Consider the following 16274-nt stretch of genomic DNA (forward strand, 5'->3'; position numbering starts at 1 on the left):
GGCTAGATAACTTAGCCATCAAAAATGTTTTTCTAGCTCCAGAAGCTAGAAGTCCAAGATCAAAGTTCCAGCCAATACATCTTCTGGTGAAGGTCCTTTTCCCTGGCTTGCAGGCAGACTTTTGCTGTGTTCTTGTCTTTTCTTAGAACATGCACAGGGAGAAAGTGAAGAAAACTAGGTGTGCGCTCACTTCTTATAAGGGTCCTAATCCTACTAGAGACTACTCTTATCACCACATTCGCTTCAAGTATGGGTCCCAACTCAGTAACAGTACAATTGGTACAATTATTTTTTTCTTTTACAGGAAATAGTGTGTCATGAGCTTTTAGTCTGTATCAGGGCAACATATAGCTCCCAATTTAATCTTCCTATGATTTTTTGTTTGTTTTTTGGGCAACACTAACAATGCTCAGGGGTTACTCCTGGCTCTACACTCAGGAATTAACTCCTGGTGATGCTCAGGGAAGCCTATGGGTGCCAAGGATTGAATCCAGGTCAGGAATATGCAAAATAAACATCCTACCCACTGTACTATCACTCCAGCCCCTTAAAATAATTGAGCTTTTTTTTTTTATATTTACTTTGGTCCACACCCAGCAGGTGTCATGCTGGGGATCTAACTTGGATTAGTCACGTGCAAAGCACTTTGCCCGCTATACAACCTCTCCAGCTGTGTGTGTGTGTGTGTGTGTGTGTGTGTGTGTGTGTGTGTGTGTGTTAGTAAACTGGATGTGGCCTGGTCATTCAAATCCCTAAGGTCAAAACCTAGCTCACTGGCCCCCTTCCTTTCTCCCCTGGCCAGCAGCATGGTTCCCGCCAAGAAGGGTGTCAAGAGGAAGGGCCGCATGGCCATCACTGAGATGGTGATGCAGTGGTACACCATCAACATCCACAAGTGCATCCATGGAGTGGGTTTCAAAGAAGCCTGCACCCTTGGGCACTCAGAGACCCGGAAGTTTGCCATGAAGGAGATGGACACCCTTGATACGTGCATTGACACCAGGCTCAACAAAGTCATCTGGGCCAAAGGAATAAGGAATGTCCCATACCAAATCCATCTACATTTGTCCAGAAAGCATAATGAGATTGAAGATTCACCCAACTTTATATATTGGTTACTTATGTACCTGTCACCACTTTCAAAAATCTGCAGTCAACTGGATGAGAACTAAACTGATAACTTGAAAAAGTTATGAAAGCATACTAGCTCACTTCATCCCAGATCAGAAAGAGAAGCATTAAGTTATTTAGTTTCTCTGCTCTAAGGTACTATAGTTCTAGCTTGGGTCACAAAATTTTATACACATACACATATAATAAATATAATAAATAGATATAGCGATAGCACAGCGAAAGCAATAGCACAGCGAATAGGGCATTTGCCTTGCACACAGCCAGCATGGCTGACCTGAATTCGATTCCTTTGCCCCTCCCGGAGAGCCCGGCAAGCTACCAAGAGTATCTCGCCTGCACGGCAAAGCCTGGCAAGCTACCCATGACGTATTCGATATGCCAAACACAGTAACAACAAAGTCTCACGATGGAGACGTTACTGGGCCCGCTCGAGCAAATTGATGAACAATGGGAGGACAGTGACAGTGACATATATGTATTAGCACCCTATAATCCTGAGATCAGTCCTAAAGGGAAAACACTAAGAATGGCTGGGAAAGCAGATCTCCAGCCCCATGAGTTCGGCATTCCTGAACTTCCAGAGAGCACTTGGCTCCATAGTCAGTGGTGATAAGGAAATCAATTCTTGGCCTGTGACTTTCAGAATGGGGACTCCATGCACTTCGGGATTGTTCTCACATCCTTTCCCACAGCAAAGCCAAGCAAATAAAATCTTTTTCTCAGTTTCTGAACCGTTGTCCTTCTTACTCTCAAAATTATTGTTGGTCCTGTCCCACCATCCTCTCAGTGGGATTCCCATCTCCTTTGTACTCTGCGTTATAAATTCACTGCTTCCTGATCTTCCTGGGGAAGGAAGCATTCCTTGGTGTGCCCAGCGAGTTCACTGACAACGAATACAGCAATAAAGCACCAGTGTCTTGGCTGGGATCACCTTCATAGAGGTATGCATGACTGCCGTGTCTCAATGGTGCGTGGAGAGCAGCTCAAGGAAAGGATCTGTGGGTCACGACTCCTGAGGCTCTGGTATCTAAACCACCAACAGGCTTAAACCAATAAAAGTAAAAGAACTTGAAGAACAGGATGGCCACGGCCACCAGCTTGGTTCGATCTAATGACACAAAAACAGATTACATCTCTTCTCATTTTACCTTCATGGCGCAATGACCTCATTCTGGACTATGTGCTATGCCACCAGTAACTATGGGGTAAGTTCATTTTTGAACTTTAGGTACTTGTCTCTCAAAATAACCCTAGTCTAGAAATAAGGGGATTTCCCAGACCTCATTGAAGTCACCTCATTATTTTTTGGCAAAGTATGCCTTTCAGGGTTATGTTAGGGCAGTGTGAATTTTTGGGTTGTGCAAAAGCAATGTGGACTACTGGAAACTAAGAACTAAGGTCATACCAGTTCCTCTCTAAAGAAGTTGTAAAATGTCAAGTTCTCAAATTTTATTACCCCAGTAATTTTTGTTCACCCAGATAGTCTAATGCTCGTGAATAAAGATCATGTCTTTATGGCTGTTATTTTTAATAGTTTTAATAATTGGCATCTGTAGCTATTTTTAAGTTTGAATAATTCACAATAATAAATCTCTTTTACAGATTGAGTGAACTTTATCGCTTTATTGCATAATATAATAAAAGCATTACTAACATGATCCTGAAATTAATGCTCTGACTCATATCTGGGCATCTAGTCAGCCAGTGTTTTACACCTGATACAATGCACCTACAGGTGTTTGAAATGTCTATCAAGGAAAGATCCAGGTCCCATTTTAGGGGATCACTGAGTCTTAACTAAATTGAATACAGATACCGCAGAATTGACAAAGTGGCAATAGGTTCTGTAAATGGTCCATTTGCAGAAAGGGATGACAGCCTCTGGTACAGAACCTATCTGTGCATTAAACACTTTTTTTTTTAAGTTTTTTATTAGTGAATCACCACGAGGTACAGTTGTAGACTTACAAGCTTTCGTGCTTGTGTTTCATTCATACAATGATCGAGTACCCACCCTCCACCAGTGCCCATTTTCCACCACCAGTGGTCCCAGCATCCCTCCCACCACTCCCAACCCATCCCCTCCACCCCACCCTGCCTCTGTGGCAGGACATTCCCTTTTGCTCTCTTTCTCCTTTTGGGTATTGTGGTTTGCAATAGAGGTATTAAGTGGTCATCATGTTCAGTCTATTAGTCTACTTTCAGCCTGCATCTCCGATCCCAGGTTTAAGTCTCAGTCATACAATGATCAAACACCTTTCCCTTCACCAGTACTCATTTTTCACCACCAAGAACCCCAGTATACCCCCTCCCACCCCTCCAAATGCCTGTTAGGCAGATGATTTCTACTTAACTCTTCTCTACATTGATTACATTCATTATTTTGACAAAAGATGCACCATTATTCTTTAGAATTTCCCCCCAAACAATCAGAATTGCTGAAAAGGCATTGTGAAATATTTTGTTTTCTATAGCTGGTTATGAGAATCATATAATGTCATGCGGCCACGATTTTGGATTTCTGCAAAGAGCGAGATAATTACGAGATTGGTTTCTGTGTGTCTGGGGTTATGGCTGTGCTGGAGAGCTGCTCGTGGGGGGGTAACTCGTGACCTCGGTAGGGCATGAAGGACGTGCCGGTACCGCCCCCCTTCCCATGAGACTGCAATTGCCCCGTCACCGCCGGCTCATACCTGGCTTTCCTATAAGCTCTGAGGCGGCAGCCACCTTGCTGCCAGGGGGGAAAAAGGTGGAAGGGGGCAACATCCTTTCCCTCCTGGGGAAGCATGGGGCCATGGTTTAATGCATGGTCCATTCACTTTTCTTCTGCAAGCTGCTGGACTATGGACTAAGTCCTTTTGCCTCTGGAGCCATGGCCAAGCCAGAGAGCCGCTTGTGGGGGGCAACTCATGACCTCGGTAGAGCGTGAAGGACGAGCCGGTACCGTCCCCCTTCCCATGAGACTGCAGTTACCCCGTCACCGCCAGCTCATACCTGGCTTTCCAATACGCTCTGAGGCGGTGGCCACCTTGCTGCCAGGCGGGGAAAAGGCAGATAAATATTTTAAAAATAAAAGGGGATGCTTATTTTTCAAAAATAAAATTTTGAATATAAAGGTGGGAATCATTTTATTGACTTTGTTGCACAATTCAGATATTAAGTTGAAGAGACTTTTCATTTTAGGTGAAATACCCCGTGGCAGCACTGGGAAAAACCATAGCAACAAGGTGGTCTGTGATTGTACAACGGACTGTATCTGAACCACCTGAAAATCTTGCTAAGATATCTATGACCGAACATGCTGCATCCATGAAAGATCCCCAGTGGATTCTAAAATGTGGACTTTGATCTAGAAACCCAGCGACCAGCATCTGAGTATTTAGAGTACAATTCTTAAAACCTTACCAGGATGATTTCTTTCACTCCATAAATAGCAACCAAGCCCCTACACTGATTCAGCCCTATGCTTAGCTGTGGCTTGACTCCATTTGAAAGTTGAACAAGGAGCAGGAGCAATAGTACAGCAAGTAGGCACATGCCTTGCACACGGTTGACCCAGGTTCAATCCCTGGCATCCCAGATGGTCCCCAGAGCAGTCAGGAGTGAGCCCTGATCCCTCACACCCCATATGGTCCCTTGAGCACAGCCAGGAATGAGCCCTGAGCACTGCTGGTATAGCTCCCAAATGAATAAAATTCCAAGGTTTTCTTGTTTCAAGTTGGTTTGCCTTCTGTTGACAGAAGACTATTCATTAAGATATTTAATGAAATAACTGCTCAGTGGGTTTCCTCACAAAATATACACATTGTCCTGGAGGTTTTTTATATATTTTTTTTGAGAGGATGACAACATATTTTCTGGAGAAACTTTAGGACCTCTCCTTAGTCCTCCTCTTAGGGCCCAGATTTACAGCCACCAAAAGCTGGGAGTTCCAACAGCCTCCAACTCCCCCCCCCCCAAAAAAAAAACAAAAAAAGACATCTTGTGATCCTTGTGACTTATGTCTCCACCCCCATTTAGGATCACAAGGCTCCTAAAAACGTTGGGATTTCTAGGCAACAAAAATGATAAAGATTTGTGAGGTGACTTGGAAGTTGGAGACCCGTTGTCTAGACAGTAGCTTTATGATTAGAAAGTTGAGGCTTTCAGGCCCACCTTCTGATCTTTGGGAATGGAAAAGGAACTAGAGGTTAGATGAGTCATCAATGATCTATGAGTACCAATCAAGCCTATATAATGAAGACACAAGGTAAATAGGTGGCAATATAGGAAAACTTGTCTTGAAAAGTCAAGCCCTAATGCCATATTATACCCTATATATCTCTCCTATCTAGCTCTTCCCGAGTTATGTCCTTTGATAATAAAGCAGTGATATTATAAATAAAATGCTTCTCTCAGCCCTGAGATCTCCAAGCCTGCTTGGATCAGGACTGGGCCTCCTCCACCCAGATGCTCCATTTTCCAGTAGCTAGGCAGTTACACCCACAAACTGCCCCTGGCACCATGAAATCCCATCAACAGCCAAGATCCAGAGACTATAAAACAAAGCTCCTGGAAGCGCAGTCAAGCAGATCTCTTATAGTCTAGTTCTCCTTCTCAGAGAACCCAGCAAGCTACCAAGAGCATCCTGCCCACATGGCAGAGCCTGGCAAGCTCCAGTGGCGTATTTGATATGCCAAAAACAGTAACAATGATGTGTCTCATTCCCCTGGCCCTGAAAGAGCCTCCAATGCAGCACCGTTGGGAAGGATGAGTAAGGAGAGGCTGTTAAAATCTCAGGGCTCGGATGAATGCAGACGTTACTGGTGCCCACTTGAGCAAAACGATTAATAATGGGATGACAAACAGTGATACAGTGAAAATGCTTCTCAGTTCTGTGAACCACTTATAGCAAATGAACGCAACCAAAAGAGGAAGTTCATGGAATCTTGTATCTATGGTGGTCAAAAGCAGACAATAACCTGGATTAATAATTTATTCACTTTATTCACAAACTGTTGAAAACAATAATGAGGTGAAGTTAGTGACTAACATTCAGCCCAGTAAACAAGTATTAGGTCAAGTGGTACAAAGGATCCATGATTATTGCACAACTGAAACCAATTCCTTCTCTCGAGTTCGTCTACTCCCGGCAGCTACTCAAGGACCATGTCTGCATCATCAAATTGTTTCTTATCAAATTCAAAATCCTTCCACTTTGTATATGACCTCTGTTGTCCTGTTTCAAGATCTTCCACCACAAAACCTTGAATCTTTATCACTGGAATCTCAAATGTCTTATACTTCACATGGATTCCCCAGTCCAATTTGCACTTGCAACAGAAAATCTTTTCTTTCTTCTCAAAACTGCCATAGGTTCCTGGTTTAGGGTGTAACTTGCTCTCGAAGCACTCCTTAAAAGCTTTTCCAACTACAGTATGATGGTTATCCTACAGATGAAAGCAAATTAAACAAAACAAAACATGATGTTAGTGTTGCATGTAATTGTGATGAAAAAAGAAAACTACACAAAAATCTGAAATGAAGAGTAAGTGAAATCTTACAACTTTACAGATGAGGTAAGAAGGAAATAAGGGATGAGCCAGAAATCAGAATCCTTACACTCTGAACTCCAGTTCCACAGTTGAAGGTGCCAGTGGTGATGGTGCACACCTCCTTAAGCAGTGGATCAAGGCATTCTGGGAATCTAATTTCTCAAGCAGATACCTCATTAATTCAGTAAGGAAGGCAGGCTGGGGAGAGGTGGGGGGTTAGAATTTGTTGAAGATCTGTGAACCCTGTGTTCACCAGTAGCTCAGACAGGCGTAATTCGTAGGATACAGAGAAGATTAACATGGCCCTGAAGAGGGTGGGTACTACTACTATGTCTCACCGCCAGCTTTGGAGCAAATTGTACACCAAGCACATGCCTATCCAACATGCATGACTTCAGAAACAGGATCTAAAAATGGCCATTTTCAGTGTAAAAACATTGAGTACAGATAAACAGTGATAATCGTCTTGATATATCAATCACCCTGATTATGTTTGCAGTTAAAGAAGCTGACTAGAGCCGGAGAGATAGTACAATGGGCAAGGCACTTTCCTTGCCTGTGACCAATGTTGGTTCAATCCCCGGCATCCCATATGGTCCCCTGAGCCTTGCTAGGAGTAATTACTCAGCCTTGCTTGGAGTGATTCCTGAACACCTAAGCAACACTAGGTATGACTCCCTCCTCCCTCTTTCCCCCCCGCAAAAAAAAAAAAAAAGAAAGAAAAGGAGCAAACTCAGAAAAGTATGGAAGGGAAAGGGTCGGGGATATAACTCAGGGCTACAGTGATATACAGGTTCAATCCTTGGCACCATCAGAAAATCAAAATAAGCAGAAAAAAAATAAGATAAGCAGAGAGGTATGAGAACTTCACCCATACCTTAGCCTGCCTACACTTAGAGTATTACCTCTTTTGCTCAGTCCTTTGGACTAGAGACTAGTAGTATCACAATTCTCTGCAGTAATATCTCATTGTCTGAGCCAGCCTGCCCAATGTGTCTAACCACCAACCAGCAGTAGTAGAATTACATTCAGTTTTTGTCTTTGGAGATTTTTCTAACCCTTAATGGTCATGGTCCTCCCGTTGTTCATCGATTTGCTAGAGCGGGCCCAGTAACATCTCCATCGTGAGACTTGTTGTTGTTACCATGTTTGGCATGTCGAATACATCACGGGTAGTTTGCCAGGCTTTGCCCTGCAGGCAAGATACTCTCAGTAGCTTGCCGGGCTCTCCGAGAGGGGTGGAGGAATCGAACCTGCCTCGGTCAGGCTGGCTGCGTGCAAGCCAAACGCCCTACCGCTGTGCTATCACTCCAGCCCTCTAAACATTTTAAGTAAATAGTCATAATAATAATAATAGAGATCAATATATTATGTTTTGTTTTTATTTGAAGGGGTAGATTGGGGACATGTCAGGGGTTATCTGGGGCTATTCCTCGCTCTGTGCTCAGGAGTGATCCTTGGCAGTGCTTAGTGGACTCTATGTGGTGCTGGAGAATCAAGCAGGGTCACAGCCAACTCGGCTGCATGCAAAGCAAATGCCTTACTTCTAGAACAATTTCTCCAGCCCAAGATGTCATGCTTTTAAAACTGCCACTGTCACTGTCACTGTCCTCCCGTTGTTCATCAATTTGCTTGAGCGGGCCCAGTAACATTGTGAGATGTGTTACTGTGTTTGGCATATCAAAAACATCACGGGGAGCTTGCCAGGCTTTGCTGTGCGGGCAAGATACTCTCAGTAGCTTGCCAGGCTCTCCAAGAGGTGCGGAGGAATTGAACTCGGGTCGGCCATGTTGGCACATGCAAGGCAAATGCCCTACCCGTATTTTTGTTTGCATTATAAAGGTGATCCCTGTGTCTGAAAAAAAGTTTGGAAAATACAAAATAGTAGAGGGGAAAAAAAGCATCATGGAGTCAAATAATGCAAAGTATCAATACACTTCAGTGTACAACTTATAGGTTTTTTTGTTGGTTGGTTGATTTTGTGGCCAAAACTGGTGGTGCTCAGGGTTTACTCCTGGCTCTGTACTCAGGGATCACTCCTGGTGGGGCTCAGGGGGCCATATGGGGTGCCAGGATCAAACCCAAGTTTGATGTAAGGCAAGTGCCCTACCCACTACTCTCTCCAGCATCTTTTCCTTTTCTTTACAAATACAAGTTTAAAAGATTCTGGCAGAGCAGGGGCCTTCCAGGTAGTACTCCTGGCACTTGGTGGCAACTGTGGTTCATAGAACAGTTCAGTGTTTGGATCCATAATTCAGTGCTGCTCAAGGTACCTTAGGAAACTTGGGTGCCAGAGTTTGCATTCAGGATTCTGAGTAGTCTGCACTTATGAATGCTGAATCACTTCTCTACCTCATATATTGTCTTTAAAATATTTTGTTGGACTGAAAACATGAAATCTAAGCTGCAAGCACTGAAATTTTAATATGCCTGTCAGGGCAGTTAGGGATACGGGTGCAGGGAAGTTAACACTGGTGGTAGGATTGGTATTGTAACAGTGTATGCCTGAAACTCAAATATTCAATAACTTTGTAAATCACAGTTCTTTAAATTAAAAAAGTTAAATATACTTTGTTGGCGGTAGTGATGGTGGTGTTGTTGCTGTTATTCACATTGTTATAGCATATTTACAAATTCTCTTGTGTGGTTATCTTGTCTGCTCTGCTTAATATTTATGTGGGCAGAGCAGCAGTTGCTCTGTTTTTGGTGGGTTTGTTGTTTTGATTTTTTTCATGGGGAGGGGGAGGGGCCACACACAGCGGTGCTCACGGGTGACTCCTGGATGAGTGTTCAGAGGTCACTTGCAGTAAAGCCTGGGGGACCCTGTGCTGCTGGGGATTCAAGCAGGGAATTCACATGCAGAGCATCTGCTCCAATCTGCTGAGTCATCTCTCTGCCCCCCAAATGATTTATTACAGAATATCAAAGCTTTAGTTTAAACATTTCAGCCTTTTGATTTCACCAGTGCACCTCAGAGAGAGGCAGGTGTGTTCCTCCATCTGTCCCACGTGAACCCCAGCAGCCACTAACCTCCAGAACCCAATAGCCACCATGTTTGCGGCTGACCTTCATGGGCTCATCCCAAACCCCCCTGCACATGAGAATGAATACACTGCAAAAAAAAAAAAAACAGGTATGAGGGACTAGTGACTGAAAATGCCAGGTTCCACAGAGTCAGGAATGGGCGACTTCCCCCCACCTCTCCACCCTTCCTGTTTCCTGGCATTGAAGCCCATGAACTGTCTCTGAACACCATTTAAGAGCATTAACAGCCATGATGCAGAGACTCACAAATGAATCTTGGAAGAAAGCAGCATGCTGTAGAGATGCTCTGGACCCTGAATATTTAAAAATTTTAGAATTCCAGGAGCATGCAGCTGCGTGGCATCTCTTACTATTCATAACAAGCAATACAAAATAAATTATTTAGCATCTGCCAATGGGGCAAGCTTGGGTAGTGGTGGGAAAATTCTAAATAATGGTGGCGGGAAGTGTAATGGTGGTGGAACTGGTTTGTAAATCATTGTTTAAAATTTAAATAAAATTTTTTTAATATTTAAATTGTTTTAAATATTTAAAACAATGTAAATGATTGTTTACAATGAATTATTGTGAAAACATTATTGTGAAGAACTTTATGAAAATAAAATTAAAAACATTTCAGCTAGGGGGTATGGTGCTGCCAGCAGGTCAAACTGTACCTGTGAGGCAAGTGCATCAGCAGCCTGATGGCGCCTTCAGATTTCCAGATACCCCAAAATTGCTGCTGTGCCTTTGGCCAGACCCCAAAAACTTGGGGCAAAGTTTACCAAGAAAGTAAATGGCCAAAAGTTAGGTATGTGGGAAACACACCCACAAACCACCTCCGGCTCAACTATTTAATTGGAGGCATGGCCTCTCTGGTTCCTGATTGAACTGCTTAATGGCCAAGATCCCAGAGACTCAGAAACAAATCTCGAAACCCAGCAGCTTTTGGCAGAAATGAGTCCAGTCCCTGCAGTAGGTTACCGGTGCTGGGTCAACCCACGTGGGAATAGGTTTCGTGCCTTGGCCTGTTCCCCCTGGTGGCCCAGTGGCCACCATCCTCCAGAGGCCACTGGACAGTCAGGTTTGGGCCTGCAGTGACGAGACACGCAGGGCCTCACAAGATGGGGGTGGAGCTGGTCCTGTCCTCCCCACCCCAACGAGACCCCAAGTCATCACCCACAAGTGGCCTCTCTGGCTCCTGATTAAACTGCTTAACGGCCATGATCCCAGAGACTCAGAAACAAATCTCAAAACCCAGTGGCTTTTGGCAGAAATGTGTCAGGACCCCGCAGTAGGTTACTGGTGCCAGGCCACCCCAGGGGGGAAAGGGTGCTGTCCCTCCGCCTGCTCCCCCTAGGTGACTCGGTGGCCGCTATCCTCCAGAGGCCATTGGACAGTCAGGCTTGGGCCCGCACTGACGAGACATGTTGGGCTCACGGGATGGGGGCAGAGCCATGATCCCAGAGACTCAAGAACAAATCTTGGAACCCAGCAGGTTTTGGCAGAAATCCCTCCAGATTTAAGTGTTAAAATTTCAGAATTTCAAAATCACATGGCCCTACTGTAGCCACGCGACATCATATGTTATTCATAACCAGCAATAGAAAACAAATTGTCTACTGTTGCCTTTTTGGCATATCTGAGTGTTGGGGTAAAATCTCAAATGATAATGGTGGGTCTGGTGTCAAAATAATGAATTTGATCAAAGTAGAGAGAGAGTAATGTGGACATCATCTGCCCCACAGGTAGGGGGAGGGTATGGGATGGGGGTATACTGGGGTTGTTGGGGGTGGAGAATGGGCACTGGTGAAGGTACAGGTGTTTCATTGTATGACCAAGATTTAGACCCGAAAGCTTTGTAACTGCTCTCATGGTGATTCAATAAATAAAATTATAAACAATGAAAAAAAAAAGTAAGGTGGAGTTCATGCCCAATTCAATCAGCTAATCAGTGGCTGAATAAAGAGCAGTACTCCTACATTAAAAAAAAAATTCAGCTTTTTAAAAGTATATACGATTCATGGTCAGGATAACTATAGAAATAATAATATTCTCTTATTATCAATACATAACCAATCTAGAGTCATAGCTTCAGTTGGTCTAAAATATGGCCTAGAGTCCTTTGATTAAAAAGCTACTCACCTCCACCACTCTTATATCATCTGTATAACAGGCAAAAGCTTTGCATTTTTTGCAGAGTAGTTTTTTATTTTTCTTATCAGGGACCGGTTTTGCTCTTTCTGGTTTATCTCGGAGTAACTTTTCATGAGTCTGTATCTTCTGGACCTGCATGGGAAGGATGAGAGAAAATAAGAGCGGGAGGGAGAGGAAAAAAGAGAGAAAGAAAGAATTCCCAAGCTAATACACATGTATGGAGTCACTCACTTATACATTGGTAGAAAACTCCAACAACTGCCATGAAAACACATTGCCTGGTTTTATAAAAATCCTTAATATTATAATTGGTTCCCCCAACAGTGTTCTAGAGAAGGTCATGCAGATAGTATAGCTGCAGAACTGGAGAGAAGAGCTTATTGTCTTCCTCTCCACCTCTAAAAGGAGTTTCTTTACATTTCTTCTCTTTACTGCCTCGATCTGTGGAAGGGACCAAATTATTATGTCTTGCACTCTTGGACTGTAACCCTCAAGGTGGTCAGCTTAAGGAACAATTCTACCTCAGTTTACCTGTCAGATCTAAAAACAAACCCCAAATTTTATCACAAATAATAGATGTATGTATATGCATTTATTGTAAAAATTTATTTTGATTTCATTGAGACTTAGAGCAGAAGGAATCTGATATTCACCGCAGGACAATATTTTAAGCATATACTTACTGTTCAAATGTATGCTCTGGCTCAGAGCAATATGGTATATTTTTAAATATACCAAACTCACATTTCCTGCTTGTGATTTACATCAGACTCTGAAAGAGAAACACAGATGGAAATACGCACCTTTTCCTTAAATGCTGCTTCATTTAATTTCTGAAGTTTGGAGATGCAGTCATTCATAATTTTTTCTTTGTACATATTCATTTCTTCCTTTTCAATGTTCTCCTCACTACTCGTCAAGAGGTAGCACTTGCTACCTTTCGCTCTGCCTCTGCCTATCAGAAAACAACATATTATTTGGTGTCTTTGACTTAAAACACTGAGAAACCTCGGGAGAGCCAGCTATCTAACAAAGGGGTAGAAACATTTCTAACATACAACTCTGGCTCACTATCATCCTCTCTTTCTAGAGAAGCTGAACTGAGTGTGGAGTCAAATGCTGGTGTGCCCTAAATATGAACGAATAAGAAATCCACCTTCAACTGATTCCTCATTGTCTATGATGCAATGCAACAGGATAAACCCATTTCCAGAAAATGCCCTCGACAACCCAACAAATTCCCTGAGAATGACACTGAGAATTCAGAGATAAATCATAAATCTTCTTCCTCAAATGCCTCCCTGGAAATGGGAAAATGGATACAATCACCAGAAGAGGGGCAAAAAAATGATAAGAACTATTTAAAAAGTTAGAAACAAAGCATTGTGAGCATTCACAAGAGTCTCTGTCAGCTGGAGTATTAGGAACAGGTGATAGGGAGGTAGGGAAGGAGTTAAACTAAGTAGCAGCACACAAGCAAGCATTTCAACATGAAAAACAATAATGAAATCAGACTGGCTGAAATAAATAAGAGAAAAGAAAAAGCATGGAAATGTGTTGGAAAGAAAAGTGGATGCTGGATTTTGAAACCTCTTAACATAGAATAAACTCTTAATAGAGCAAAATATTGTTATAGTTTCAAAACAAAGAAAAGCAAATGCTTGGAGCCATTTTCTAAGGAAAAGGGATAGTGTAGTAATGTTCCAGAAACTGTTACAGGAGAACCCTGTTAGGAGACTATCTGGTCCAGGTGGGGCAGAAGAGCTTGTCGGGAAAACGGGCTAACCAGCACCGCAAGTGCACTACAGAGCAGCTATACAGTGATTGCCAGAGCATCAACCAAATTTGAGTTATGACAGCCAGTATCACTCAAGTAAAGAGTGTTCATTGTGAACAAGAATCAAAATGTATTCGTGCACAAAATGGTTGGCAGCAAATTCTAGCAAAATGTGCCACCTTTAGCACCAATGATACCAAGAGTCCACAATACCCACTGTTCACCCACCCAGTGATGGTTTGGTAAAGGTCATACACACACTCACAAATCATACAAGATGGCAACCACTAGGAGTGGCATCAAAGCTTCTCTCACCTCTCGTTTGGATCATTTTTATGACATTGCCCACGTATTCATATAGGATAACCAGATTGCACTGAGCAATATCAATGCCCTCTTCAGCAACAGAAGTGGCAATCAGAATCTTGCTTTCTCCCTTAGTTTTGAACGCATCCAATACACACTTCTGTGCTGGAAGGGTCATTCCTGCAACAGTCAGAGGGCATTAAACAAGTCACCAAAAAGGTACTAAACACCAGAGTGGGAACTTACCTTTTCAAGAACCGGCTAATTAATAAGAAATGCCTACTAGACTCCAGGTACTGTGATAAGTGCTCTATAGTTAGAAAGGCAGTCGATCTCGTCCGATCCTAATCTTAGAGAGGACACTTGTGGTGGTGTCCATCACCTGAACCCTGCCATAGAGTTCCCAAGTTCAGATGGCAGTAAAGACAATTAGTAGCTGTGTGGCTTCAGTCACGTAATTGAATGGTAAATATAAACATTTTTGCAAAATATCAAGGGTGAATCATGATGTCTCTGTGCATATGAAAAAATTTATAGCTGGCAAAACATTTTTACTTCACCTTCTTGTTGCCACATCACAAAGCCCTCTTGGTTGATATGTTAAGCATGTAATTCCCCCTAAGAGATGAATATCTAGAGGTTATGGAGCTGTGACAAACTGACACAATAGCTAGTGTACAAGTCACAAAATCTACAACCCTAACAGTGTGAAGTTCTGAGCTAGTTATATGTTTAGAAGAGAAAGAATTTTAGAGTTTCCATTTGAGAATTCAGAGCTTATACACCACCCTTCCTTCCTTCCTTCCTTCCTTCCTTCCTTCCTTCCTTCCTTCCTTCCTTCCGTCCTTCCTTCTTCACTGCCTCCCTCCCTCCCTGCTTCTTTAGTTTTTGGCTCAGGTACATCTAGGCAAGAACCCTACCCACTGTCATATCTCTTCGATCCCAGGTTCCCCCTTTTTAAAAAATTTATTTTGGGTCACACCTGGTGGTGTTCAGGGCTCACTCCTGATTCTATGCTCAAGGATCACTCCTCATTTTGCTTGGGGGACCTATAGGATACTGGGGATCTAACCTAGGTTAGCTGTATGCAAGGCAAATGCCCTAGTCACTGTACTATATCACTCTGGACACCGTGTTAAAAATATTCTTATTTATAAGTATACACTAATTGTAATTCACTACATATAAGTACCTAAGTTTTCACTTGTTTTGCCTCGTCCAGTTAATATGCCAGGATTTAGAAAGTTGAGCTGGGAATTTCCTTCAATCCATTTCTTCAAAGCCTGAAAGTTAAAAATAATTATTATTCAGACAGCAGTTATAAACTATCTCACAATTTAATATAAAATACCTATACGCAAGAAGAAAAACATAATGTCTAACTTAGTTTTTAATTTTTAGGCTGAAAATCCAGAGGGGAAAAGGCTCCTTGGAATTGAACTTTATGTATTAATTAACAACAGTGGTTTGGATCTTTGTGATGTGGTAAGGTTTAATCACAAAGATTTTGTAGTTAAAAAAGCAGAGTTCCGATAGTAGGTAGAGGAACTGTTGAGCAAGCTCTCAGGATACAAGATCAATATACAAAAGCTAGTTTTATTTCTAAAAACCAGCAAGAAGCAATTGAAACACCTATTTTTGTAATACCATTTTTAAAATGGTCACTCTAGGGGTTGGAAAGATAGTACAGTGAGTAGGGCATTTGCCTTGCATGTGGCTGACCCGGGTTCAATCCCCAGCATCCCATATGGTCCCCTGAGCACCACCAGGAGTAATTCCTGAGTTCAGAGCCAGGAGTCAACCCTGACATCGCCGGGTGTAATCCCCACACCCCCCAAACCCCCAAAAAAGTCATTCTTAAAAGAACATCTTGCTTCAAGCAATGATGATCCACTCCCAGAGTATTTCCTGTGAATTCACAGACACTGAGGCCAGTTACTGACCCAACTGCACATAAATGTAATTAACCCAAATCAGACACTCTCAGGAAATCTACTGCTCTTGAATTATTGAAACTATGAAAAGCCTAATATGTATACATATATATTTGTGTGTCTGTGTGTATTTTGGGGCCATACCCGACAGTGCTCAGAGCTAATTCCTGACTTTGTGCTTTGTGTCCCCTAATATATATATATATATGTATATATATATACATATACATACATATGTATGTGTATATATATATTGTTTAAAGGACATAAGTGTATTGTCTGAAAGAAGGCTTTTCCCCCTTAGTTCTAGAGATTTTTTTGCTGGACATTTGCCTGAAATATATTCGTTCAGCTGTTAAGACTGTTTTCAAAAGAGGCTATTGATTCATTTCCAGCTACACTGAGGAA

General features: G+C 42.5%; 1 protein-coding gene and 1 pseudogene across 2 annotated transcripts in view; one reads left to right on the forward strand and one right to left on the reverse strand.

The window, feature by feature from the left end:
• Nucleotides 1–806: 806 nt before the first annotated feature.
• LOC130026578 (60S ribosomal protein L31-like) lies at nucleotides 807–1165 on the forward strand (annotated as a pseudogene).
• A 4936-nt stretch (nucleotides 1166–6101) lies between these two features.
• RIGI (RNA sensor RIG-I) overlaps nucleotides 6102–16274 on the reverse strand; it is a 41345-nt gene continuing 31172 nt past the window's right edge. For both annotated transcript variants that reach the window (XM_056117356.1, XM_056117355.1), the window contains 5 exons: nucleotides 15125–15215; nucleotides 13942–14112; nucleotides 12653–12804; nucleotides 11838–11981; nucleotides 6102–6563 (listed from right to left, as the gene is read on the reverse strand). In XM_056117356.1, the coding sequence (XP_055973331.1) occupies nucleotides 6270–6563; nucleotides 11838–11981; nucleotides 12653–12804; nucleotides 13942–14112; nucleotides 15125–15215 (852 nt within the window). In that variant the 3' untranslated portion in view covers nucleotides 6102–6269. The remainder of the gene's footprint in view (nucleotides 6564–11837; nucleotides 11982–12652; nucleotides 12805–13941; nucleotides 14113–15124; nucleotides 15216–16274) is intronic.

Source organism: Sorex fumeus, unplaced genomic scaffold (genome assembly GCF_029834395.1).
Source record: "Sorex fumeus unplaced genomic scaffold, SorFum_2.1 ptg000034l, whole genome shotgun sequence".
Taxonomy (NCBI): Eukaryota; Metazoa; Chordata; class Mammalia; order Eulipotyphla; family Soricidae; genus Sorex; species Sorex fumeus.